This window comes from Phycodurus eques, chromosome 2 (assembly GCF_024500275.1).
Source record: "Phycodurus eques isolate BA_2022a chromosome 2, UOR_Pequ_1.1, whole genome shotgun sequence".
Classification (NCBI taxonomy): domain Eukaryota; kingdom Metazoa; phylum Chordata; class Actinopteri; order Syngnathiformes; family Syngnathidae; genus Phycodurus; species Phycodurus eques.
Window position 1 is genome coordinate 10,408,742 of NC_084526.1, and position 25,185 is coordinate 10,433,926.

The window sequence follows — 25,185 nt, forward strand, 5'->3', positions numbered from 1 at the left end:
TACAAGTGAAAGTGCATTAACATTAGAAGTACTCCACATTCCCAAAACATAAGTTTGGTTAGAATAAACTCCTAATTGTCCTTAGGTATGAATCTGAGTGTGAATGGTCGTTTGTCCATATGTGCCCTGTGATTGGCCAGCGACCGGTCCAGGGTGACCCTCATAAGCAATATAGAAAATGGATGGATGAGAGTAATAACTAAATCATACACAATATAATTGACAAATGGAGTCATTTTGTGAATGCAGTACTTGCTTCACAACTAGATTGTAGAAAATATAAAAGAAACAAAATGCTTTGTTTTCATGTCTTTTTATTAACTCTATGGTAATCTGCTGTAACAAGTGTAGAGAATGCCACAACTATTTTCACAAATCAAAGACTACTTCACAAACATGAACCCACAGTGTCCTCAAGCGTAGTACTGCAGATTGGCCTTCTTCTTGGCTTGCACCTCCAGGATTCCCTCCATGTAATCCTCGTGGTTCAGCTCTGTGGCTCCACGCCGCAGCGCGATCATGCCGGCCTCCACGCATACGGCTTTGCACTGGGCGCCGTTGAAGTCGTCGGTGCAGCGCGCCAGCTCTTCGTAGTTGACGTCAGGACTGACGTTCATCTTGCGGGAGTGAATCTGCATAATCCGTGCTCTGGCCTCCTCATTTGGCATGGGGAACTCGATCTTCCTGTCCAGGCGGCCTGAACGCAGCAGCGCCGGGTCCAAGATGTCCACTCTGTTGGTTGCAGCGATCACCTGCAAATGTGGGCAAGATGATGTAATTATCCCTCTATAACTATTATTAACTAGCTAAAAGGTGACATGGCATTCATACTGAGAGGTGTTTTAATACTTAGATGCAGTGTACACTACTGCCTGTCTAAATAGGAAAGTAGTACAGAAACTAGGCCAAGGAAGTATACGAAATTTTCACATGTAAAGTGGATAAGAAAAAGTCTACACACCCCTGTTTAAATGTCATGGTTTTGTAATATTAAAAAAAATTAGACAAATAATTTCAAAAGATTTTCCATCATTAATGTGACCTACAGTATAAATAAAATTAATAAAATACATAACTGCGATATTGTGCCCAATGATAGCTGGGATAGGCTACAGCACTCCTCTAGTGAGGAGAAGCGGCTCAGAAAATGGATGGATGGTAAATAAACAACTGAGATATTGTGGTTTCACAAGTGTACGCACGCTCATAACTGGGGATGCGGCTGTGTTCAGGATTATCACATTCAAACAGAATCAGCACACACCTGCCATCTATAAAGTTCCTCTAATTAACACCAAATTTCAAATGTTCTAGCAGGCTTTTCTTGGCATTTTTTTGTTTTCGATCAGAAGGCTAAAGGTTTTGTCTTAATACCGACTGCTACTTTGAACTGTTTATAATTCCTTCTACCATCACTCAGCCTCCAGTTCCAGTTGAAAAAAAACCCCAACCCCAAATAATGATGCTGCCGCTACCATGCTTTACTTTAGATATGGTGTTTTTTTTTTCCCTTGTCATGAGCAGTGTTGTGTGTGTGTGCCAAAGATACCTTTTGGAATAAAGGCCAAAAGCTTCAACCTTGGTTTCCTTGGACCATAACAAAATCTTCCAGACACAAGTTGCAAATTGTGTTATCGTCCGAAGAAACCGAGGTCGAACGTTTTGAATAGGCATCTGCATCTACTCTAAATGTGCACTTGGGTGTTTTTTTTTTCCTATTCTAAAAAATAATCTGAAAGCCATTCATTTATAAGGGTAATGTATGACGAGTTAAAAATTATATTAAACTGTTTTGGAATCGTTTGCATGTTCTCCCCGTGCCTGCGTGGGTTTTTTCCGGGCACTCCGGTTTCCTCCCACATCCCAAAAATATGTGTGGTAGGTTAATTGACAACTCTAAATTGCCCGCAGGTGTGAATGTGAGTGCGAATGGTTGTTTGTTTGTATGTGCCCTGCGATTGGCTGGCAGCCAGTTCAGGGTGTACCCCGCCTCCTGCCCGATGATAGCTGGGATAGGCTCCAGCACGCCCGCGACCCTAGTGAGGAGAAGTGGTTCAGAAAATGGATGGATGTTTTGGAATCATAGTATGTGAAAACTATTAATGCCGCCCGCCAATTCTAAACTTTTTCAGGGGTGAGGGGGAATTGCATTTTCCGCTATTTATATATTATATATCCCTACTGTAAAATTTTTGCCAAGGCTAAATTTTGGATGCAGCTTTTGTTTTGGATTGTACAAGAGGTCCTTCTGTTACTTTCTGAATGAACACCATGTTTCCTAAATACTCAAGAAATTCCAGATCTAGTGTCTCTTCCAAAATGATGGATGGGATCAAATGTATTCCATGCTACAAGGAGAGCATTTAAAGCAACTACCAACATAGTGCCTGAAGTGATAATTTGAAAATGTAAACATTTGGAGAGATTTATAGACAAAGAGTTGCATGTTGATATTTATTTGTTTCCTACCTTATTAAATCACTGCTGATAATTATTGTGAGATTTCATTAACATTATACGTGTCGTCAGACTGATGAATTAATTTCAATAGTAACATACAATTGAAGGTAATTTGAGCAAATTATTTTAAAGTGTGTATCAAAACTGCCTTTGCACAAATCAGTAACCATTAAGTAGCTCACAGTTCCAAAAAAGTGAGTGATCCCAGATTTAAAGTGTTCCAGCCTGATTTACGTTTTGGAGAAGCATTACCTTGACTTGCATGTTGGGTTGAAATCCATCCAGCTGATTGAGAAGTTCCAGCATGGTCCTCTGCACCTCCCTGTCTCCCGCCTTCTCACTGTCAAATCTCTTGGTACCAATGGCATCCAGCTCATCGATGAAGATGATGGATGGGGCTTTCTCTTTGGCCAGGGCGAAGGCATCTCTCACCAACTTGGCTCCATCACCAATGAACATCTGCACCAGCTGTGGGCCAGCCAACTTCAGGAAGGTAGCTTTCGTCTGAGCGGCACAGGCCCTGGCGAGGAGGGTCTTCCCTGTTCCCGGTGGTCCATACATCAAGACTCCCTTGGGTGGCTGGATGCCCAGGTTTTCAAACTTTTCCTTGTGGTTCATGGGCAACACGATTGCCTCCACCAGCTCTTGGATCTGCTTGTCCAGACCTCCGATGTCGCTGTATTGCTCTGTGGGGCGCTCGTCAACCTCCATCGCCTTGACTCGGGAGTCATACTCGGTGGGTAAAGTCTCCAGGATCAAGTAGGAGTCTTTGTTGACACCCACCAGGTCTCCGGGCTTCAGCTTCTCGGCGTCCACCAGCCCGATCACCGGCAGGAAGTAAGTCTGCCGGGTGGAGGTCTTGATGACGGCGCATTTTCCCTTCCTCTGGGAGTCCAGGTCTACATTTGCCCCGTCTTCCTCTTGGTCGTTGGGGTCCACATCGAGCAGCTCAATCACGTTCGACACGAGATACGGCAGGGTTTTGTTCACCTTTATCTTCTCCGTGTTTTCCTTGATTTTATCCTTCATGGCTTGAAGTTCGTGGGTCACCCTCAGAACCTCGCTCTTCATGATCTTTATCTCGCTGTCGAGGAGTCGAGTTCGCTGAACTATCTCATCCGTAGACATTTTTAAAACTTCTTCACCGATCCCATCTTCCACTTCGTCCCAAACTGATTTGTCACTCAGCGACGCCATCTTGAGTCTTTCTGCCGCGACCTATGACACCGGAAGATAAAGTTTCCTCTTCCGGACATTGCAGCCGTGCAGGAGTTAACATACATATCTAAGGGAATGACACAAACTGCAAGCTGAAGACACTACGTTTGCTTGTCGCTCTGCGTGTAAGTTGGCAGTGGTACATTTGGTGCACTCTCACGCTTATGTTAGGGCTCGTGTTTGTTTTTCTGTGGGTTGTGGCTGGAGTACGTTTGTTGTAGTGACTCGTGTTAGCGCATGTTGCTAACAGTATCTCGGCGGTTAGCTACCGCCACCTGACCGGTGTCAGCACACATATATAGTGTATGTTCATATTTGGCATACTATATTTGCGTCTTCTTTTTTTGTGGTTGCTTCTACCAAAACGACGTCAAAGTAATTGTAATTAAAAATAATTCCGAGCGTTCGATGCCAAATTCTGTTGGTAGCAAGCTTTCACAAGTCAGTACTTTTTTGGGAGGTGCCGCTGTAACGTTTACGTGTTGTTATCACAGGTGGCAAAAGTACTCTGTACTTGAATAAAAGTACCGGTCCATGTATGACAAAGTGGTAGATTTACTGAATCAACTGCTTACCCGAAGTAAAGGAAAGACTGAAATGTGCTAAAACAACAAAGTAAAAAAAGCTAGCTAGTGTTGGCTTAACTATTAAAAATGTGTTCCCGTAATTAGCAAATTATACCAACTCCAACTGTATGTTTTTTTCAGATGGAAATTTTTTACCTCTTTATGCCTTTTTTAAAGATTGTGTAATCATCCACCCAGTTTGAAAAAGTAATAAACCCATTTTGACAAAATAAGGAGTAGGAAGTATAGATATCTATTTTCAAGCATTGGGAGTTAAAGTAAAAATACATCAGAAAAATAAATTACAAATATGTACAGGAGGGGAACTACCATATCGGGTCAATATTATTAAATGTAGGGTACTTGTGAAGAGTGCCGATACCAATCCACCAACTTTTACAGCAAAAAAAATCTGACATCGAGTAAGTCCTCCTTGCCAGTAGTCAGCGCTAAACTGTGGTGGTTTGAGACTTTGGCGAATCAACGTGTGTCAGAAAAGTGTTATTAGGAATCCCACGTGTGGGTTCCTGGCAAGACACGCCCTGCTGCAAAACTGTTGGCTCCTGCATTTGCGGGAAGGGCAGGCTATGCAGATGTAACGAGATGACCATCCCAAACATGTATCATTAGGATGGGTGAGGGTTAGTGGGTTTAATATTAACGCCGCCATACATAAGTCACATACTTCTTTTCCCGTCTGGAAGCAGTTGGGCACGTTCTACCAGGATACAGCAGGCAATCATAGTGCAGGGGGGTGCGTCCTGCCAGGAATGATCGTTGGATTCATAACAACATGTCAGAAACAAAGAGAGGTGTTCTTGTTCACAAATGTCTGTTATCGTGTTTATTGAAATTTCATACATGAAAAGTACTAATGGTATTATGTACTCAGAATCTGTATCGGTGAGTACACGAGTGAATACTCATACTGGTATCGGTCTGAGAAAAAGTGCTCCTCAGCATACCTAAAGAAATGAAGAATTTGCACTTTGTTACTTACCACCACTGTTTGTAAATGGTTCTTATTGAACATTTTCATGCAGGGTTTAACTGTCACAGAGAAGAGCCAAGAGGACATACGCCTATTTCACCCAGAAAAGTTTCTCCTGCTAGCAAGCCACTGGACACGCAACCGTTGAGCATTTGCCACACAAGCTACCAAGCTGGTGTGTGTATTTCTGCTCGCTCGGGTGATTAGTTAACGCGATGGATCAGAACAACAGCATACCAGCCTTTCAGGGGCTGGCCTCCCCTCAGGTAACACCCACACAATTTCACCTGAAAATATATTTTCTCAAAAGCTTTATTATGACACACTGACTTATGAATTTCTACTCCCGCACATATATACAGTATGTGTTAGCAATATTGCTAACACATACATTTGCTGACCCATGTGCTAACTTTACTAGCCCGGTAAAGTAATTCTATTAATTTTAATTAATTAATTAATTCTATTAATTTTACACTTGAAAATCCCTGTGAATATTCTTAATTCCTGTTTCCATGCCAGTGTTATATTGCATATCAGTACAGCAGCCACTGCAAATTAGAACCACAATAATAAAGTTATTCTTAACTGAATACTGATAAACTGAGCGTTATCTTTGTTAATGGAGATTTTTTTATTCAACTCCTTTACTGGATCCCATTAGTTTATGGTAATGTAATAATGCTGAGTATGGTTGATAACTGGAATACTTGCCTTGTCCTCGAAAATGTGCCCAGATTAATGGCTGTATTGGCAGATTACAGTATTTACAAATCTCACCTCATTGACAGACATCAGATATAGCTCATGCTAAATTTAGTTTATGCTCCAAACATTATGATTTGTTGTCTTTAGCATAACCTTAAATCCATGCAGCTTAAATGTTTTTTATTAAATTTTTTGTAGGGTGCCATGACACCAGGAATGCCAATCTTCAGTCCCATGATGCCATATGGTTCAGGCCTGACACCTCAACCTGTTCAGAACACAAACAGTTTGTCTATACTGGAGGAACAGCAGCGACAGCAACAACAGGCGCAACAAGCACAGCAGGCAAATGCAGGTACATGTGATCATTTTGATCATCCCCTTAAAGATGTGCACTTCTTTAGTTAAGCAGACAATGAACACGAAGAATAAAAATATTTGTTTGTACTTGTGTTAAGAGATTTTCCTAATGCTGATAGGAGAAACTATTTTCCAGGCCTTCCAGGAACGTCGGGGCAGACTCCTCAACTCTTCCATTCCCAGGCAGTCACAGGTTCAACTACCACAGCACTGCCAGGGAACACCCCACTCTACAACACCCCACTGACCCCCATGACCCCCATCACACCAGCCACGCCAGCCTCTGAGAGCTCCGGAATAGTTCCACAGCTACAGTATGTATCAAAATTAAGAGAAGGAATTGAGGGACGCATCATAATTTCATGTATGCATGTTGGAAATATCTAATTTCAGTTGTGAATTAGTTAAATATATGACCATCACTAACATTACATAAACATAACAAAAACTAAGACCAACTATTAACTGTCTGCTCTTTAAGCTCCAACCATTTTCTCTCTCGTCGTCGTCAGAAATATCGTGTCAACTGTAAATCTAGGCTGTAAACTGGATTTGAAGACCATTGCATTGCGAGCCAGGAATGCAGAATACAACCCAAAGGTAAATCTAGTTTCAAGATTACTGTAGAGTAGTGCTTCCCAACCTTTGTTGTGCCATGGCACATATTTTACATAAGAGAAAATCTTACAACACACCACCAAATATGTCACAAAACGTGTATGTATACACATATATATAAATAATGATGATCTTGTCAAAATTTACTTACAAATTTACGTATTCAGTGTGTAATCTGGGCCTTTTTAATTGAACACAAAGCTATTATTCTGTTGCATGGATTGCAACAGGTGGATACACGGGTTAATCGGACCATCCGCCTTCTACTCGGCTTTTCCATTGCGGCGCTGCGGCTCGAGTTGAAATGCTTTGTTCTTTTTTTAAACTATCTTTATTTAACAACATTTCAACGATACACTAGAGTTGAGTAGCATTGCTGCGATGTCTGACAGCGCATCCAATAATAAAAAAGAGCCCAAAAAAATTTACCCTTACCTATGAACCCTTTTCGAGGATAACATAAAGAAAAGAAACATATTTTGTTGGGAATTTTCACAATGAAGTCCATTCCTCTTGTTATGAGGGTGGCAAATCAAATCTCCTGCCCCATTTCGGTCCTCTCTGTCTTTACTTTATTGCTGGCTCTTGTCCCTCCATATCTCCTCCATGATGTATTCCTCACTGTGTCTAGTGGAAGAGCATTTAAAAGTCTCATATTTTACCAAACCAACTTTTTCTAGTATTTTGGATGTAATATTGGCTCTATAGTGCCTCAGTAAACATGTGAAATATGAATTAAAATCGTCCACGCGTTCCTGAGTTCCAGGCGTTTTTCTACCGAAAGACCTGAAATCAGGTCATTCAAATTTCTCGAGCTTATCTACGTCACCAGCAAAGATCTCCACCTACCTCTCCGCCCGCAAGCCAGCGCTGCCAACATAACACAACACGTGTGCTGTCTCAATAAGTGAGGGTTGGGTCTTAGCCAAATATGGACAGAGCAGATACTAAACTGGGTCAAACAGAAGTAGCTGTCAGAGGGACCTTTTCTGGAAATGAGTATGACAAAACAGATGTTTTTTTAAATGAAATTGACACTTTTATACTAAGTCCATGATAAAGAGTCACTCTATGGAGATCTAAATAGCCAAAAGATGTGACCTCTAATTGTTATGCCTGTCACTATACATCGCTGGCATAGAAAAAAAAAAACTTGATTATTTGTTGCAAAAATAAAAAATCAGACCAAGTTTGTGAAATTGGGTAATTTCCTAAATACACTTGATGATCCCTCATGGCACACTGGTTGGGAATCACCAGGGGTAGAGTAAAATGTATAATAATACCACATTAGTCAACATTGTTGAAATTGTGTTTTAGCGTTTTGCTGCAGTTATCATGAGAATACGAGAACCCCGCACCACAGCTCTTATTTTTAGCTCTGGAAAGATGGTCTGCACAGGAGCAAAGAGGTTAGAAGAGATTATCTATTGACATGCATCAATCACCTTTTCATATTCCTTCATCTGAATCTCATTCATTTTTGTCATTACCATTGTTATGTCTCTGAAACTGCTGTTCTATTCCTAGTGAGGACCAGTCACGGTTAGCGGCCAGGAAATATGCTCGTGTGGTGCAAAAGCTCGGTTTTCCTGCCAAGTTTTTGGACTTCAAGATACAGAATATGGTGGGCAGTTGTGACGTGAAGTTCCCCATTCGTCTGGAAGGCTTAGTACTCACGCATCAACAGTTCAGCAGGTACGTTAATGTCAAACATAGTAAGTACATGACAAATTAAACCAGCAAAGCCTCCCAATACTGAATCATCCGACAGGCAAATCTACTTAACAGTTGAGGTGTTTGTTCATTTATTTGCTTTGAGCCTTTTTTAATTGAACTGCTACTCAAATAAATAGTTTTATTTTCTTGCAGCTATGAACCTGAGCTGTTTCCAGGGTTGATTTATAGAATGATCAAACCGAGAATTGTCCTGCTCATCTTTGTTTCTGGAAAGGTCGTATTAACAGGTAAGATCTGCTCTTTAGCAGTCATCTTTCATTTCAGAACGACACTAGCTAATCTGAACAGTCGCACACTCCACTGGAGATTTAGTTGAAAGAGATGGTGAAAGTGTTTCTGTTGACATGTTAGTCATTTAAGTAGACATTCAAGTGTTCCTCTTGTCAAATTGTTTCTTCTGCATTTATGTCAAGGTGCAAAGGTGAGAGGTGAAATCTATGAAGCATTTGAGAACATCTACCCCATCCTGAAAGGTTTCCGTAAGACGACGTAGAACCTCAAGCACCTTCTTCCTCAACTATTACTTTTTTCTTTTCTTTTGTCTTCTGACCTGGCCCTCTACCAGTTAACTGCAGTTAGGACGGTTGGGCAAGATTGTGACTTTTATGATTATTATTTTTTTTATAATTCTATTTCCAAATATGTTCCTGTGATAATTTCCAAATAACTGTTCCACTTATATCCACCAGTTTTAAAGATTTTTCCAAACCCTTGTACATAAGTCTGAAAGAAAATGTAATTTTTATTTTGTCTTCAAGCAGTTTTAAATAGTTTTATACATTGCTTTTTTTAGTAAGGTAAAAAGTAAAGTAATTTCTTTGCCTCCTTTTTATGCTTATGTTTCAGGTTATGATGTATAGTTGCTGGATTGATGTTAGTTTGGAAAAGTCCTATAAAATTGTTCATTATGTATCAATAGTAATTTAACCACAACCACCAGAAGTTACAATTTAAATGGTTGAACTGTTTTTTTTAATGTATTAATTCTTATGATTGATCATCTGGTGGTTAAGGTGATGTACAGACACCTTTTCAGGTAGACTGTTCCTGTATTGTCTAAAATCACCTATTTCTTTCTCGGTCTATTTTAAGACTCATTGGTAGGCAGCCTCTCAAACACTCGCACAGTATATTATACAGTGAATAGTGTGCCTACACTTCATGTGAGCAGCCTCTCTCAAAATGTTAGCAGTTAAAAAATTTTTTTTTAAAACTGTCAATTTGCTCTTAAGATGTTTCAAAAATATGTTAATGCTTCATTTTAAATAAAAAAATACTATTGAAATTTGTAAATTACAATAAATCTGTACATACTGACTCTTGTGAAAACTTCCTTTTTATATTTTAACTGAACACATCTGATGGCAATTTTTCATATATATTTTTTAAACTTTGTTAGCAGGTCTCCCCTGAGCAGTAAGCAAATGAGCTCCAGTCAAGTTCTGTATCGTAACTAGGATGTATGTGCATATTCTGTTTGGCACGCACTGGAAATTGCAGGTAAAGGTCTTGTGTTCTTTTCAGTAAACATTAACTTAAGTTGTACAAACAGTATCGTGAACCTGGAATGTAGGCACTGGTAAACCATTTGAGAAAGAGGAGAGACTGGTGTAACTCTCATTCACAGCAGTACAAAGGCACTAATGCTGCTTACTTACCACCATGTCCAAGTCAGATGTACAGAAGGTCCTCAGAATAATAATCAACTAATAAATGTACTATTACCTTTCTGGCGCATGCCTGTTAAAATATTTTTCAAATAAAGGCAAGCAACAAATTTCACTCTAAATAGGGTCCTCAGCTAACAAGAGTTCCACTCCTACAAATGTTTACATATCGCAATGTGTCAGTCTACCACTAACTTACACTAATGCAGTGAAATGTGTAAATTACAGTAAATACAGTACTTGTATGAAAACCCATGAATGTAAAATAATCAAATGAAAAACACCAAGTCGTATATGGGTACTGTCATAACCCAAGGACAATCTTTAATCTTGAGCTTCCTGTCTGCGACCCACCCATCTGTGAGCCACTTTTGGGTCCCAACCCACCAGTTGAGAAACACTGCACAGTCTATCACTAACACTGTAGTAGAGTCAAAATGAACAGTAAATAAGAAAAGCTTCTAGGTTATAAATGAAAAACAGTAAGAAACGAACCAGTTTATTACAGAGATCATTACTTTGAGGCACATGTCAGTACTGTCGAGGATCCTCTGTATAATACTATATTATACTAGTAGATAGAAAAAATACATTTAGCTGTGGGAAAATAATGCACCAGTCTCATAGAAATGTACATTCGCCAAATCAGATGTTATGGTTGATTAATTGGACTTTGCTGGTCTGAGCTGAAGTCCTGCTTCCAAATGAACTCAAGGCAGTATTGGTCACCATGGTTACAGCTGACAGAGCAGGTGTATATAGCCAGAGTCCCCCAGTCAATACTGGCACCTGTTGAGTCCACACGCAGACTGTTCAGCACCTGGGGCATCACCTTGACAAGCGCAGACAACCCAAGGGTGAGGAATTTGAAGGGGCTAATTAATATTTTTTTACTTTAAAGAAAAACAAACCTGAAATTCAAAATTTCTCTTGGCGCCACAAGTGCATGCTGGGATATCTGTATCTGAAGGGACGTGCTGCAAAGAAACCCACAAGGGAGAGCCACCCCGACTGTAGCGCAACACCTGTGCGGACAGCAAAGGGTGACGAAACTGTGACCTTTGTCTAACGTCAATTGCAGTCATTGCAGAGAGCTTTAAACCTGCTGTGGCTCAGGTGCAATCTTCTTTTTAAAGCGCTGGAACACTTTGTTGTCCTCGGTGTCATGCATAGCCATCTCCTCCAAGTCCGTTTCTGCAAGCACTTATATAAAAAAAAAAAAAAAATCATTTTGACTGTTCAGAATATTAAAAGAAAAAAAAGTATTTTTTTACATCACTGAAGGTGGTTACGGCTGAAGAAGCAGAATGATATTCAGTCGGGCTTAGTACGTAAGAAACAAATGATTGCCCAGAATTTAGTTAACTTGTTTTGCTATTCCAGTAGTTAAAAAATAAAAAAGCACCTGATCATAAATTGGAATGTCCTCAGCTAAGGTCAAAAGTGTGACATTCCAGTCCTGTAGGTCACATCCATTTATGCCAAAGTGAGGATACGTGGCTAAGAGAATGGATGGATTGATATTGACAGGCAGAACAATGAAATGCTCTTCCACTAAATGGCAGAAGGTCTAATTAACTGGTGTACCCACATTGTAATTCATACATCTAAATAATAGCTTTGTGTTCAACAGGCCCAGATTTCACACTAAGCACATTACAAAGCAAATAGAGACGAGATCATTATTTCAGTATACTGTATATGCTTTGTGATATTTTTGTTTGGAGGTGTGGCATGACATTTTTCTAACATAAAATAGTTGCCTTGGCTCAATAAAAAGTTGGGAACCACTGCTGTAGGTGGTGGTACAGTGCATTACAAATTAGTCTGTAACACAAACAAAACAAGCCAATGAGTGGAATATGACTTAGCTGTGACTACTGTATAGCATTAACGGTTTAATTGTTTAAAAAAAAAAAAAAAAAAAGCTTAAAAACATTCTTGAAATTGTTATCTACAGTATTTGGGAAAATCGCACTTTACTAAGTATTTTCTGTCAACAAAAAATAATACAAAATGATATATGGTCAGCGGCACGGTGGCCGACTGGTTAGAGCGTCAGCCTCACAGTTCTGAGGAACCGGGTTCAATCCCCGGCCCCGACTGTGTGGAGTTTGCATGTTCTCCCCGTGCCTGCGTGGGTTTTCTCCGGGCACTCCGGTTTCCTCCCACATCCCAAAAAACATGCATAAATTGGAGACTCTAAATTGCCCGTAGGTGTGCATGTGAGTGCGAATGGTTGTCTGTTTGTATGTGCCCTGCGATTGGCTGGCAACCAGTTCGGGGTGTACCCCGCCTCCTGCGCGATGACAGCTGGGATAGGCTCCAGCACGCCCGCGACCCTAGTGAGGATAAGCGGCTCAGAAAATGGATGGATGGATGGATATATGGTCAATAGTCAAACTACCTACATTCTTGGCAACTGACTCATCACTCATTGTAGCCCGTTTCTCTACGCCAGTGATTGCCAAGCATCGTGTCATGCGAGATCAGGTGCGCTGCGGAAATCATCTAAATTCACTGGATTGGTCCGAAAATGACTTATTACTACAAATAATGTATCTTTGTTCATCTATCTATGCCACTGTTTTTAGTGACAGGTAGAACAATGACCCATATGCACAACAACACATTACCGGTAAGCATTTCCGGTGGAAAGGTGATGAGGTGTACCAGTTTCCGCTGTCTGCTGGTTTCAAGCTACTGCAAAACCACCAGAAACAGAAAATATTCTCATTCTCTGTGTGTGTTAACATTGGGCTGTGTAAAAGGTGTATTCAATAGTTCGGTGTTAGTACTTTTCAAGGTCGAAATTTCATCAAGATGGAGATCCTCCAGCCAATACTGCTGTGTGCCACTATGTTCAGTGTCAACTCGGTTTTGAGTTTCATCATGTTTTCTATGTTATCGCTATGAGTTTGCCCTGGCAACCGGATGTTACCCGGCCTCAATACCCCAAACGCCGAATAGTTGCTTGCGTCGAATCCATTGAATGCTCTTCCACTAGATGGGAGCGGGTACATAATCAACCTGTGTATCCACATTTAGTAATGTAAAATATGTGCCTTGGCTCAAAAAAGGTTAGGAAACAGTGTGCTACACTTCACAACAAAACCGAACTGTGACTACATATATAGCACATTTTTAAAGTATTTCTACAAACTTAGAATGATCAGACTTTTGTAGTGTTTACTTTCTGCTAAGGAGGGACAGTCTGCACTGGTCTCAGTGACGACCGTCTCATCATTTTCTTCACCACCCTTGCCATTATCCTCCTCTTCTTCTGGCTCAGTTATAAGCTCAAACTCCGGGAAGAGAAACGAGGAGGCCTCCATTTCTTTTCGGCCCCCACACTCCTTCTTGTGCGCGTGCTTCCAGTGGAGCGTCTGGTGGTGCTTGCCACAGTACCTGACGGTGTGGCAGCGAGAGCAGGCTTTGTTGCCGGGGCAACCGCACACCCAACACAATTTAACTCCAGACACGGGCAGCACGTGCTGGTCTGGGTCCAAGTCTCTAGGAGGTTCATCTTCTGTAGATGGCCAAAAGAGGAGGAGGGATGACACAGATGATTACCGTATTTTCTCAAATAGTAGTTGTGCCTCTAATAAACACGTCAAGCTCAAGGCCGGGGGCTAGATCCGGCCTGGCCCATTATTTTTAGTGGCCCCCGAAAGCAAATAAGGTGCGTCTTTCTTGCAAAATGGATTTGTTCTTTCAGTTTGACAGAAAATCGGTACCAAAATTGCAATTTTCTTTGCTTTTTACAAGTATTGCTGATTTCAAATTCAATTAGGTGTTAAAATATTCACAATAACAATAAAGTGCAGTGGCAATTGTGTCTACGTATGATGATGCGGTGATTATTATACATTTATATGGCATTCATAGTCATAACAACCCTCTGAGGGAAATCAGAACAACGATGTGGCCTAGCCAATTGGGATAAGGCATAGGACTGCATGATATTGGACATTGCCATAACTGGAAAGAACTGCCCTCAACCATTTTTTTGTGGAAATAAGGTGTCTTCTGACAAAGAAAATGTGTTTCAAATAACAATTTGTCAAAACATTTCTATCAGACGGCGATTAATAATACAATAGCCAGTTTAAAAACTGTCTAAACACACAATTGACTTTGCAATGACAATTCACAAACCTGGTGGTGGCTTATACGAATAGAACTCATTCCTCCGAGGCAGTTGACTTCTGAAAACTACACATGAAGAGAACATATTGTAGTTATTGCTCTGGGAGGTGATCATAAATGTAGCCTCACTATCACGTTCACGTACCTTTCACACAGCGGCTGTCATTGTGAGTGTAGCACTCTGGCGTTCTACAGCAAAACACAAAGAGGGTTCTGTGGAAACTTCTGTCCTGGCCGGAGATTGGAGCGTACACCTGAGGAATAGAGTGACATCATTTCAACTTCAAAGTAATAGTCGAGTGAATCCCTCATATATATGGGGTGCAGTTTGTAAGCGACTCATGCTGAAAATAACATTTTCTCACATTTAGCTTCAACGTATTAAAAAAAAAAACTGTTGTGAATTATGGAGTCACTTCTTTGCACATTTGCAACAAGATTTGTCACTTTAAACAGCTCAATGTAAATATGAAATGAAACAACTAATGTTAAATCAAAAATGGCAGATATCTAAATGTTAAAAACATATCTAAATATGAATGTTAAATCTAAATGTGAAACATTAAAATTATACATGTAAATGTTAACAAATGTTAAATACAGATATTGACTCCATATTTAAATGTTGAATATGTAAATATTTCGGTGAATAGCAAAATAGCTAATATGCACATCCGAACTGCTGATAAACAAAATTACCCAAATAGTTAACATTAGATTTAACATTTAGGTGCCACATTTATTTTAATTTAACTATTAAAGATGACAAATATTTGTTTTAAATGTGCAAAAAGGTGACTCATAAAGATTCATAGTTTTTCTTTAAACATTGTTCGAAGCTAAATGTGACAAAAATGTTGCTATCTTCAGCATGAGTCGCTTTACAAACAACACATCATACTCATATTGGCAGTTTTGGTTTAAAACATTACACTCAGATGAGAAATTTGAATACAAAAAATTCCCCACCGGCGACTTAAAGGCACTTGGCCGCCGCCTCTGGGTTACAAACCTGCAGCAAAAAGGCCATCGGCAGGCGGCATGTCTCGCACTCCAGCCGTGAGAGCGAGGGCGGGCCTCGCTGGCAAAGCCACGCCGGTTTGCCACCGACTTTACTGGGGAACTGCGGGGAGCGAAGCCTCCATGGCTCCGCGTCGTCCAGAAAACCCAAGACGACCTCCGATGAAGACATGTTGCCTATTTGCGACCTTAAAAACTGCAGGGGAATCACGGCGCTTATCAACACATGCGTGGCCCAATGCGGAAGTACGTCCGTGTAGAAACACTAGTAACATTTATTTTGGTTCCGCTATCAAAGCTTTCGCCGTTGAATTGTTATGATGAGTCAGGCACACTGTAAAATCAATCTCTGTATAAGATAATTGTATAATTTAGTAATAAGGCCTAATTAGCCTAATCGTGGCGATAGGTATGAAGTCGGACAGTCCCTGTGTCCGCTAGGTCAGATTTTCTCAAATTTGTTGGGTCCAAATTTGTTTCAAGCAATTATTTGATTTTTGAACGTTACATTATATAGGAATGTAACATATGACCTGTTGAACAGAAAGCAATTTAACCAAATTCAGTTGAACTAAATTCAATATGGGATTGGCTCCAGCACGCCCGCAACCCTCGTGAGGATAAGCAGAACGGAAGATGAATGACTGAATAAATTAATCTATCCATCGTCGCTTGCTGATGTGCATTGCTCCCACTAACAACATAGAGAGTAGTTTACAAAAGCACATGCAGTCATTTTTTGCCAAACTTGCGAAGTTAGTTATTTGGGCACAATATTTAATGACTTGTCTGACTGCTCTAGCGTCTCGCGAGTTTAATGACCGCTAAGAAACAGACAAAAGCAGGATGATTCTCCCATTGTTTTGCATATTGCGAGAAATAATCCTGTGGATGGCAATAGTCAAATTTATACGTTGCAAAAGGAATGATTTGCTGATATTTTGAAAACTTTTGCCCCGAAGTACGTATGTGCTTCTAAGCCGCAAACATTGTAAAAATATATATGAGAAAAGGAGTGTCTTATGTAGGTATCCACTTTAACAAATATATATAACACTTTTTTTTTCCATATTATTTTGCTGACCCCCAAATTACCCATTTTGAGCACCATGATGCTATAACTGGTTTCACAAGCGACAGTAAGAAGTGTCTCTTTTAACCCAATTATAGTTTACGATTTAACACGTATTTAACACCTATGTGTGTTAAATATACCAGCGTATTTGATCTTTAAAATGGATCCAGGTCCTTCTTAATCGATTACGATGTCAAATTGTCGTAGAATCTAGAACAAGAACGAAGTTTTATGTCCGTGCAACCACCATTTAATTTCAGAGGGAAAAAAAGTGAGGAAAACAAAACAAAACATTGAACACAAATCAGCTGACAGAGGGGAATTGTTAACTAAAGTTCCTCTTCTCTCTCTCTCCACACACACACACACACGCACGCACGCACGCACACACACACACACACACACACACACACACACACATACACGCAGACACACACACGGAGTGATGTCATGTGAAGGGGAGTTCAGTTTGGGGCTGTGGACCGGACCAACACTTCCATTGAATCTCTTCACTTTCAAATGGACGCTTGACTTTTCAAGAAGCCACAATGTTGCTGAAAATGGACGCGTTGCCATTTCACGACCAGGAGTAGTTTTGAAGTTGTCGTCGCCCAGTCATGGAAAGTTAAACAAGAGTATATCGTCAACGCGTCCCCGCCCGGAAGATAGCAGAAAAATGGGCCAAGCGAAAAGTGGCCGTCGCCCCGGCACTCAGTCTTCTTAGGGCGGCTGCATGTCTCCCTCCTCCCCGTGCCAGATGCCTGCGAAGACAGCGCCCGTGTCTCCTGCTCCGCCCGTCCCGCCGAGGAGGCTCAGGGGTCGGGATGGGGGCTCGGCCAAGACGCGGCGTGCGGGAGGAGCGGAGAGGCGGGTGAAGTGTGTCCTGGTCGGGGACGGAGCTGTGGGCAAAACCAGCCTGGTGGTCAGCTACACGACCAACGGCTACCCCACCGAATATGTCCCCACTGCTTTTGACAACTTCTCGGGTAAGAATGATGGCTCGATGTCGGCTTGAACCTGCTCCAATTAAAAAAACAAAAAAACAAAACAAAACAAAACAAAACAAAAATTAAAATACATGTATATATATATTTATATATATAGCACAAACTTGTTTCCCTGTGTATGTGTAAATTCTTCAACGTTTTACAGTGCCTGTAATGTAATGGCAATGTTTCAGTTTAAGTATAAATAAGTAAAATATTTCAATAAAGCCTTTTTGCTTTAGTTTAGCTAATTTCCCCTCTTTTTTTTTATTTCTGTGTCTTTCATGTACCTTTATCATATAGGGTGGTTTGCTTACTTGATAGATTAGGTGTTAAACGCAACTTTTATTTCACCATAATTAATCCCATGTAAATTTGGCTGAAGGGTTTAATGTTCTCTTTCACTGGTTTAACAAATGTCTAAATGCCTTAAATTATCATTTGCTGCCATCAGATTTTGTTGTATTCTTTTTTACATTTTATGATTTTAAAGGCAAAGCTCTGTTGTATGTGCTTTATATTGATTTTCCAATTCAATAATGTCAATGATTTTATTGTCCAAATTGCTGAATTTGCTTATTTCCTGTTCATAGACGCGAATGTGGCATTGAGCAGCTGAGCCTGCCCTCATATTGCGCAGTCCCTCACTAACTGGTTGATGAGGCTTGTAATTGCCAAGTGCCTGTTTGTCTCCTCGAGTCTCCAATTTAATGCTTTCAGACACTTTTAATATACACTGTAATTTTCCATTATCAGGCTAATGTATTTAATATTTGTGTTACATATTTAATTTTGGGCAACACGGTGGACAACTAGTTAGCACATCTGCCTCACTGTTCTGAGGACCCATGTTCAAATCCGGCCTCGCCTGTGCGGAGTTTGTATGTTCTCCCCGTGCCTACGTGGGTTTTCTCCGTTCCACCCACATTCCCAAAACATGCATGGTAGGTTAATTGAAGAGTCTAAATTTCCCGTAGGTGTGAATGTGAGTGCAAATGGTTGTTTGTTTATACGTGCCCTGTGATTGGCTGGCGACCAGGTCAGGGTGTACCCCGCCTCTCGCCCAGAGTCAGCTGGGATAGGCTCCAGCACGCCCGCAGAACCTAGCGAGGATGAGCGGTACAGAAAATGGCTGGATGGATGGATATTTAGTTTTTCTAAATTATTATTGTTTTAGTCTTAATTCACCCACTTCAAAAAAATCTAATTGCGTAATCTTTCCTGCTTTTTTCGACTGACACCCCCCCCCCCCCTTCTCATGCAATGGAATATTCCATCTTCTTCCTGCGAATGTGCAGACTTGATTCAGGAAGAGGATACAAGCTTGTTGGCACGATTTTGATACTTTGCTCCAAATGAAAGCTTAGGAATATTATATCTAACCATAAAAGTTTATTGAAAACTGGGCTTCTAATCGAGATTTGATTTAATTAATAAAGGAGACCAATGCCGTAGATTAAATATCTGCTTCACACATCAGGTCTGAAAGTGCCAGTTTACCAGCTTTTAATGTCAGGCTGCTAATTGACTGGCAAATATGCCGATCTGTTTGATTCATCCATCCAGCCATCCATTTTCTGAGCCGCTTCTCCTCACTTGGGTCGTGGGCGTGCTGGAGCCTATCCCAGCTGTCATTGGGCAGGAGGCGGGGTACACCCTGAACTGGTTGCCAGCCAATCACAGGGCACATAGGAACAAACAACTATTCGCACTCACAGTCATGCCTACGGGCAATTTAGATTCTGTTTGATTCATAAATTAGTAAATATAAAAATAATGTCAGTGGATCACCAGCCATGATCCACAGCACATGTCAAAGGACTATTTTACCCATCCATTTTCTGAGCCACCTCTCCTCACTAGGGTCGCGGGCGTGCTGGAGCCTATCCCATGAGGCGGGGTACACCCTGAACTGGTTGCCAGCCAATCGCAGGGCACATACAAACAAACAACCATTCGCACTCACAGTCACACCTACGGGCAATTTTGGAGTCTCCAATCAATGCATATTTTTGGGATGTGGGAGGAAACTGGAGAAAACCCACGCAGGCACGGGGAGAACACAAACTCCACACAGGCGAGGCCGGGGATGAATTCGGGTCCTCAGAACTGTGAGGCTGACGCTCTAACCAGTCGTCCACCATGCCGCCACTATTTTACCCTCTACGTGTAAATATTTTGAAGGCGTTGTGTGAATACTAGTACTGTTTGGTGCTTCACACTGTGTAAAACTGCGTGCGTGTGCGTGTGTGTGTACAGCGGTGGTATCAGTGGACGGGCAGCCAGTCAAACTCCAACTCTGTGACACAGCTGGGCAGGTAATGGATGTCAACACACACACATACACACACTTGCACATGCACGCACACCCGCATGCACACGCATACATCCTGTAGCTTTATTTGTAATCAAGACAATGCCCTTGACAGTGAGAGGAAAACCCCAATCCGTCTTTCCTTTGTTCCAAAGCCGGTCTAAACTCATAGATTGTCATCTATTTTCCTGTTGTCTTCTAATTTTGTATGAACATATTTGTTAATACTGCACATATTTTTAAAGTTTTAACATGACATTAGTAGTCAAGAAGATTTGAGTGTTGGTCTTTTCTCAGGAAACCAGCTGATGATGTGTGCTTTTGCCAGGAAATAATTCTCAGGCCTGGCATTTGCAGCTGTTTTCCTGACATCAAGTATCAAATAGCATCATAGCATGCCAAGTATTCATTGTGATTAGCTCAAAGAGGAGCTGCGCTAATCTTCCTCATCCTCGCTCTCAATGTGACCACTGAAGGGACAAAAAGAGAGGAGAAAATACGATTTTAACCACTCTTATGTCAATATGTTTGATCTATCTGTAAATAGCAATAGGCCACACCTCTTTCTCAAATACCAAAGGAGGAAGCTCATCATCATCCTCACCTTATTCCGCTTCCTCCATCTGTTCCTGCGTCTTCCTCCCCTTTTCAAAACACCCCCAAAATTACTGTGGCACTCGTGCATGACCTTCCCCCAACTTGTAACTTCTCGCCTCTCAGTGACGCTGTGCTGGTGTCCCCTCCTCTGCAGGATGAGTTTGACAGGCTGCGTCCGCTCTGTTACACCAGCGCAGACGTCTTCCTGCTGTGCTTCAGCGTCGTCAGCCCCGTCTCCTTCCAGAACGTCCCTGAAAAGTGGATCGGCGAAATACGGAGGCACGCCCCCTTCGCGCCGCTCGTTCTTGTTGGGACTCAGTGTGACCTCCGAGAAGATGTCAAGGTTGGGCCACCGTGTTCATTGAACTTCAGTTGATGAAATTGGGAAGCATACAGAAAAAAACTACATACCTTTTACTGTTTATTTGTGATGTTAGGCTGAGGAACTAGTGTATAACATATGTGAACAATACACACAAAAATGTCAAAATATTCGGCGTTCGCATCGAATTTCAGGATGAACGTAAAATTCACCATGACCTTTACAAGTAATCTTGACCTGCTCTAAACTTTTGAATGCACATATCCAACTCTTTGATGTTTCTGTACCTTTTTACTTTTCCCCCTGAGAACATCCTGTTGGAAGCCTCACAATGGTAAGGAACTGTTGATGAATTGTTTGGTGTTGTGTTGTCCTGGTCTCATGATTTCAAAATGTGATGAAACGGACTGTTTAAACACCAATTCTAATAGAACCATGAAATGTATTGGTCCGTTCATCAGACACCTGATGTTAATTTTGGCATTCAGCTCTTTGTTGGAGAACAGCTAATTGTGCAAAAAGTACTGCAACGTGAACACTGTGCATTAAAAAGTATAGAGAAAGTCAAATTGGGTTAACCTGTAAAAGATATACTATAGTGCACTTTAGGTTCATCCTGAAATTTCCCCTGATAGCCAAATAGCCGTTTTGAGTAGTGTCTATATTACAATATATTTAACATGAAAGTCTCAAACACGTACACACCCACTTTCTTCTTACATACAAAGCATTTACCCAACATCAGCGGAAACACACACTTTTCAGTAGCACACTTGCCAAAAATACTAAGTGTGAAATTCTGCTCCGTGCTTTCATTGTGGAAAAAGTAGTGTCCTTTGGTGGATAGATATGAAATTAAAAAATGGATGGTTGTCAGCAATGCTCAGAATCTGCACAGAAAGTTATGATACTGTTTTTTTTCTACAGATTTTGATAGACCTGGCAAAGTACCGAGAGAGACCAGTGGACCCAACGGATGCTACGGATTGTGCTGCTGAGATTGGTGCCGTGGCCTACGTGGAGTGCTCGTCGCTGACCCAGAAGAACCTGAAAGAAGTTTTTGACACGGCCATATTGGCCAGCCTGCAGAACCACAGCTCCCAGAAGCACTCGAGAGGGAAGCAGAAACGTCGGACAAAGCAAATGCAGACGCCTGACAAGATGAAGAGTTTGTCCAAGTCATGGTGGAAAAGGTACTGCTGTGTGGCATGAAGCACTCCAGATTGCTATCCCGGAACACTTTGACTCCAACCAGGACTCTCTGGTAACCTTTAACGGAGTCTGAGTCAAACCTTTTCAGGATGGAAATGGATGGAAACCAAATTTACATTTGTCTTATCACATGAAATGGGACGTGCACTGAAAAAACAAGAGGACATTTGTTTGATAGAATTGACTCAACCCTCGTGCAGCAAGAACCTTTGTTGGGATGTACTGGTCTTGACTTCCTGACGCAGCAGACAGATGGTGGATGAGGTTGATTTGAACTAGAAGAGAAATATTGAAAATTCTCTTCCTGCATTTGAATGTGAAGAGTTTCTTTCGGACCCCCTTTCAACACTTGAGCCGCACAGTATGTTTACATGGTGTCAGAGCTCAATCCAGTTATTTGGTTGGTCCGGCTGAAACTGAACATTTCTGACAGTGATCGTACCAAATAGAATTTTTTTCAGTTGTCGCATGCAAACAGCAAATGGGATTGGACCAAACTAAGACACACAGTTCTTACACCTGTTCTTTGTCTCTGAAGTGGACTACAAGAAGCCGGTAGACCAGGTCAGTTGGAAAAAGCCCAATATTAAATGCTAAAAGTGGTCGTAGCGCCACATATGGTAGTTGAATGGAGCGTTGAAGAAGATCAAGAAAATGCTCATCCAAGAGATCGTAATCAGTTTTATCCTGTAACGGGAAGTTAATTGTGTAGCTGCATCTGTACCGAGGATCTCTAATGTGCGTCTCGTGAAGATAGCCGTAAATCCTCTGCTTGTTGGCATTGCGCTTGACCATGACGCTCAACCATTTCCCTATTTAGATGTTTTGCTTCTCATGAGATCAGTTATTTTCAGCTGCCAGGTGCAGACTGTTGAGGCTTTCTTTATCTGTTGGATTGTGGCGCACTGTATGAACAAATGTATGCGGACATTCCACAGACAGGAAGTGAACACAGGAGTTAGTCTCTTAGCAACTATACAGCTTGCACTCTTCTGGAAGACTTTTACAAGATGTTGGACTGTGTCTCTGGGATTTTTTTTTTTTTTGTCCGTGCATCCAGCTGTGATATCATCAATGTTGGAGCAGAGAGAGGGCCTGATGGCTCACAATCTCTGCTCTAGTTCATCCCAGTTGTGTTTGGTTGTGCAATTGAGAACGTGTTTGTAGAGCGTGCCATCATCCATGTCCACAACAGAAGTGACAACTACTTTGTAGCTTCTTATGCAACGCATCCAGCTCCGTGTTATGTGGAGTTGTAATCAAAGACACACTGAAACGTAAAGTGTGCATCATCCACACCTTCTTCTGTGCATTGTTGTTACCAAAGTCAGATCAAAAGCCAATAATTGTATCTTTTCTCCAAGGTCCATTTGTAAGAACAAGTCTTTGTGTTTAGTGTGTCAGCATCAGAAGGGATAAGGGTGTGAGCAAGTTTGTAGTACGGAAAGATTTTGAAGGGCTTATTATTGACAACACATGTTAGAAGGCAAGCATAGTGACCTCTGAATATTGTTAATGTGTCCTTTCTGCACAAATTAAGATAATATATTAAGATAGAATAAAACGGTTTGCATTTAATCCAGTGTTCATACAAACCAATCAATCATACAAAGGTTTTTATATATATATATATATGTGTGTATATATCCTGACATACATTTTTATCAGTGGCACCAACAGAAAAAAAGTGCCCATTAAGATCTTTTCTTAACACAAGCCCCCAGTTTAGTCACAAGATGTAAATCAATATTGACAAAACCAAGTTTCAATTTGAGTATCAAACTGTGATTATATCATTGGGATTGTTTGGTCATTCAGATGTTCCAGCTGCGAATGAATGGATCCTCTGTGTCCATCTTGATAGCACTATATTGTTTGTTGGCGGGGAAAGGGCGCACAAAGAGGCCTGTCTTGCAGTTTGTGTGCACATTCGCAGGGTGACGGCGCATGGAAGTAGGCCAAAGGTCACAGAGACCCTCATGTTGGTTGACGGCTTTCCCTGTCAGCCTTTTGCAGTTTTATTCTGTTTGTGTTGATGATTTAATGACAAGAGAGAAAGACCTGTAATTTTATGGTCTTTTAAAGTGATGATTTTTTGGCATTTAAACAACTAAGCAAACAGTTCACATGGTCCTCACAACCCTCTTAAAAGGCTTTGATTGACCTTTGTGGATACAGTTATGACATTTCAGTGATTATTGTCAATTTGTCACTAGACATACCATTACAGTAACAGACAAGTGTCCTTTGAAGGGATGTGTACTTTTCAGCTGTTTGCTCCACTTAAAGCATTTAAAAATGTGGTTTGCTTCGTAATTTCTTTTTTTAACAATATGAATTATGTCTCATCGACTTGAACACAATGTTTTCCCTGTTATTATTATTATTATTATTATTTTTGCAATGAGATCCATAAAGCTCATTAATACAGAAGCAGGCCACCTCGATCGGTGCTTTATTCAGGCTGAGGTCCCCCAAAGCCCTCCTGAGCTCATTTAACTCCATGTACAGAATGTGTGTTTTCTTTGTTTATCATATTAGCAGTCGGTAACAAATATAAATTGTTGCTGCAATTGTTTGATACCATTTTGTCTGGACTCCAATCAAAGAGGACATTTGTACAAAAGTTTTATATTTTGAGAAATAAACGACATTTGCTCTCATGCATTCTTGGTTTAGAGGCTCTATAGATGCATGGCTACTGTATGTGTGTGTTGCAAATTTCCCAGTAGTAGTAGAAATAATTATTTCAATTAAAACAGGAGCGTGCTGCATACACTGCTTTTTTGTTTTGTTTTTTTCTTTCACTTTTTTTTTTCAAAATGGACTCAAAGCTGAACATGTCTCTTCATGTACATGTGAATGAGGTAATGTTTTGGTTTGGGCTTCGTGATAACCAAGCACAACAACAGCCATGATGTACCCAGCTGATGCACGACAGGAGAGTGGCGATGTAAGCCATGTTTTCTGAGGGGCATACACACAAGTTCTCCATCTCCCAGCCAGATCATTGTAAACACTGCTGCTGCCAGAGCCCTCAGCAAGTTATGCAAGCGCATTATTTTGAAAGATGTCATGTGACACCTGCTTAGTGGCTCTGTTCTTAGGTACAGTGTGGCAACTTGCTATAAATGAATTCTGTCTGGGAAAATCAACCCTACCCCTTGGCTCTGGAGTGACGT

The 25,185-nt window shown here is 41.0% G+C and overlaps 4 protein-coding genes across 4 annotated transcripts; 2 read left to right on the top strand and 2 right to left on the bottom strand.

Moving 5' to 3' along the window:
- Positions 1-297: 297 nt before the first annotated feature.
- psmc3 (proteasome 26S subunit, ATPase 3) lies at positions 298-3,680 on the bottom strand. Its single transcript, XM_061666590.1, has 2 exons — positions 2,713-3,680; positions 298-752 (listed from the first exon to the last, which is right to left on the bottom strand). Exons 1-2 carry the CDS (start codon positions 3,655-3,657, stop codon positions 414-416), a joined length of 1,284 nt encoding a protein of 427 aa, XP_061522574.1. The 5' UTR covers positions 3,658-3,680; the 3' UTR covers positions 298-413.
- On the top strand, positions 3,332-9,969 carry tbp (TATA box binding protein). Its single transcript, XM_061666602.1, has 9 exons — positions 3,332-3,803; positions 5,288-5,501; positions 6,142-6,298; positions 6,440-6,617; positions 6,816-6,903; positions 8,242-8,333; positions 8,452-8,619; positions 8,794-8,888; positions 9,075-9,969. The coding sequence occupies exons 2-9, from the start codon at positions 5,451-5,453 to the stop codon at positions 9,152-9,154; spliced, it is 909 nt and encodes a 302-aa protein (XP_061522586.1). The 5' UTR covers positions 3,332-3,803; positions 5,288-5,450; the 3' UTR covers positions 9,155-9,969.
- A 654-nt stretch (positions 9,970-10,623) lies between these two features.
- On the bottom strand, positions 10,624-15,742 carry pdcd2 (programmed cell death 2). Its single transcript, XM_061701372.1, has 7 exons — positions 15,490-15,742; positions 14,623-14,731; positions 14,487-14,543; positions 13,522-13,857; positions 11,431-11,531; positions 11,240-11,353; positions 10,624-11,160 (listed from the first exon to the last, which is right to left on the bottom strand). Exons 1-7 carry the CDS (start codon positions 15,667-15,669, stop codon positions 10,981-10,983), a joined length of 1,077 nt encoding a protein of 358 aa, XP_061557356.1. The 5' UTR covers positions 15,670-15,742; the 3' UTR covers positions 10,624-10,980.
- A 1,268-nt stretch (positions 15,743-17,010) lies between these two features.
- On the top strand, positions 17,011-24,670 carry rhoua (ras homolog family member Ua). The gene is made up of 4 exons (XM_061666614.1): positions 17,011-17,558; positions 19,818-19,876; positions 20,624-20,812; positions 21,719-24,670. Exons 1-4 carry the CDS (start codon positions 17,306-17,308, stop codon positions 22,001-22,003), a joined length of 786 nt encoding a protein of 261 aa, XP_061522598.1. The 5' UTR covers positions 17,011-17,305; the 3' UTR covers positions 22,004-24,670.
- Positions 24,671-25,185: the final 515 nt, after the last annotated feature.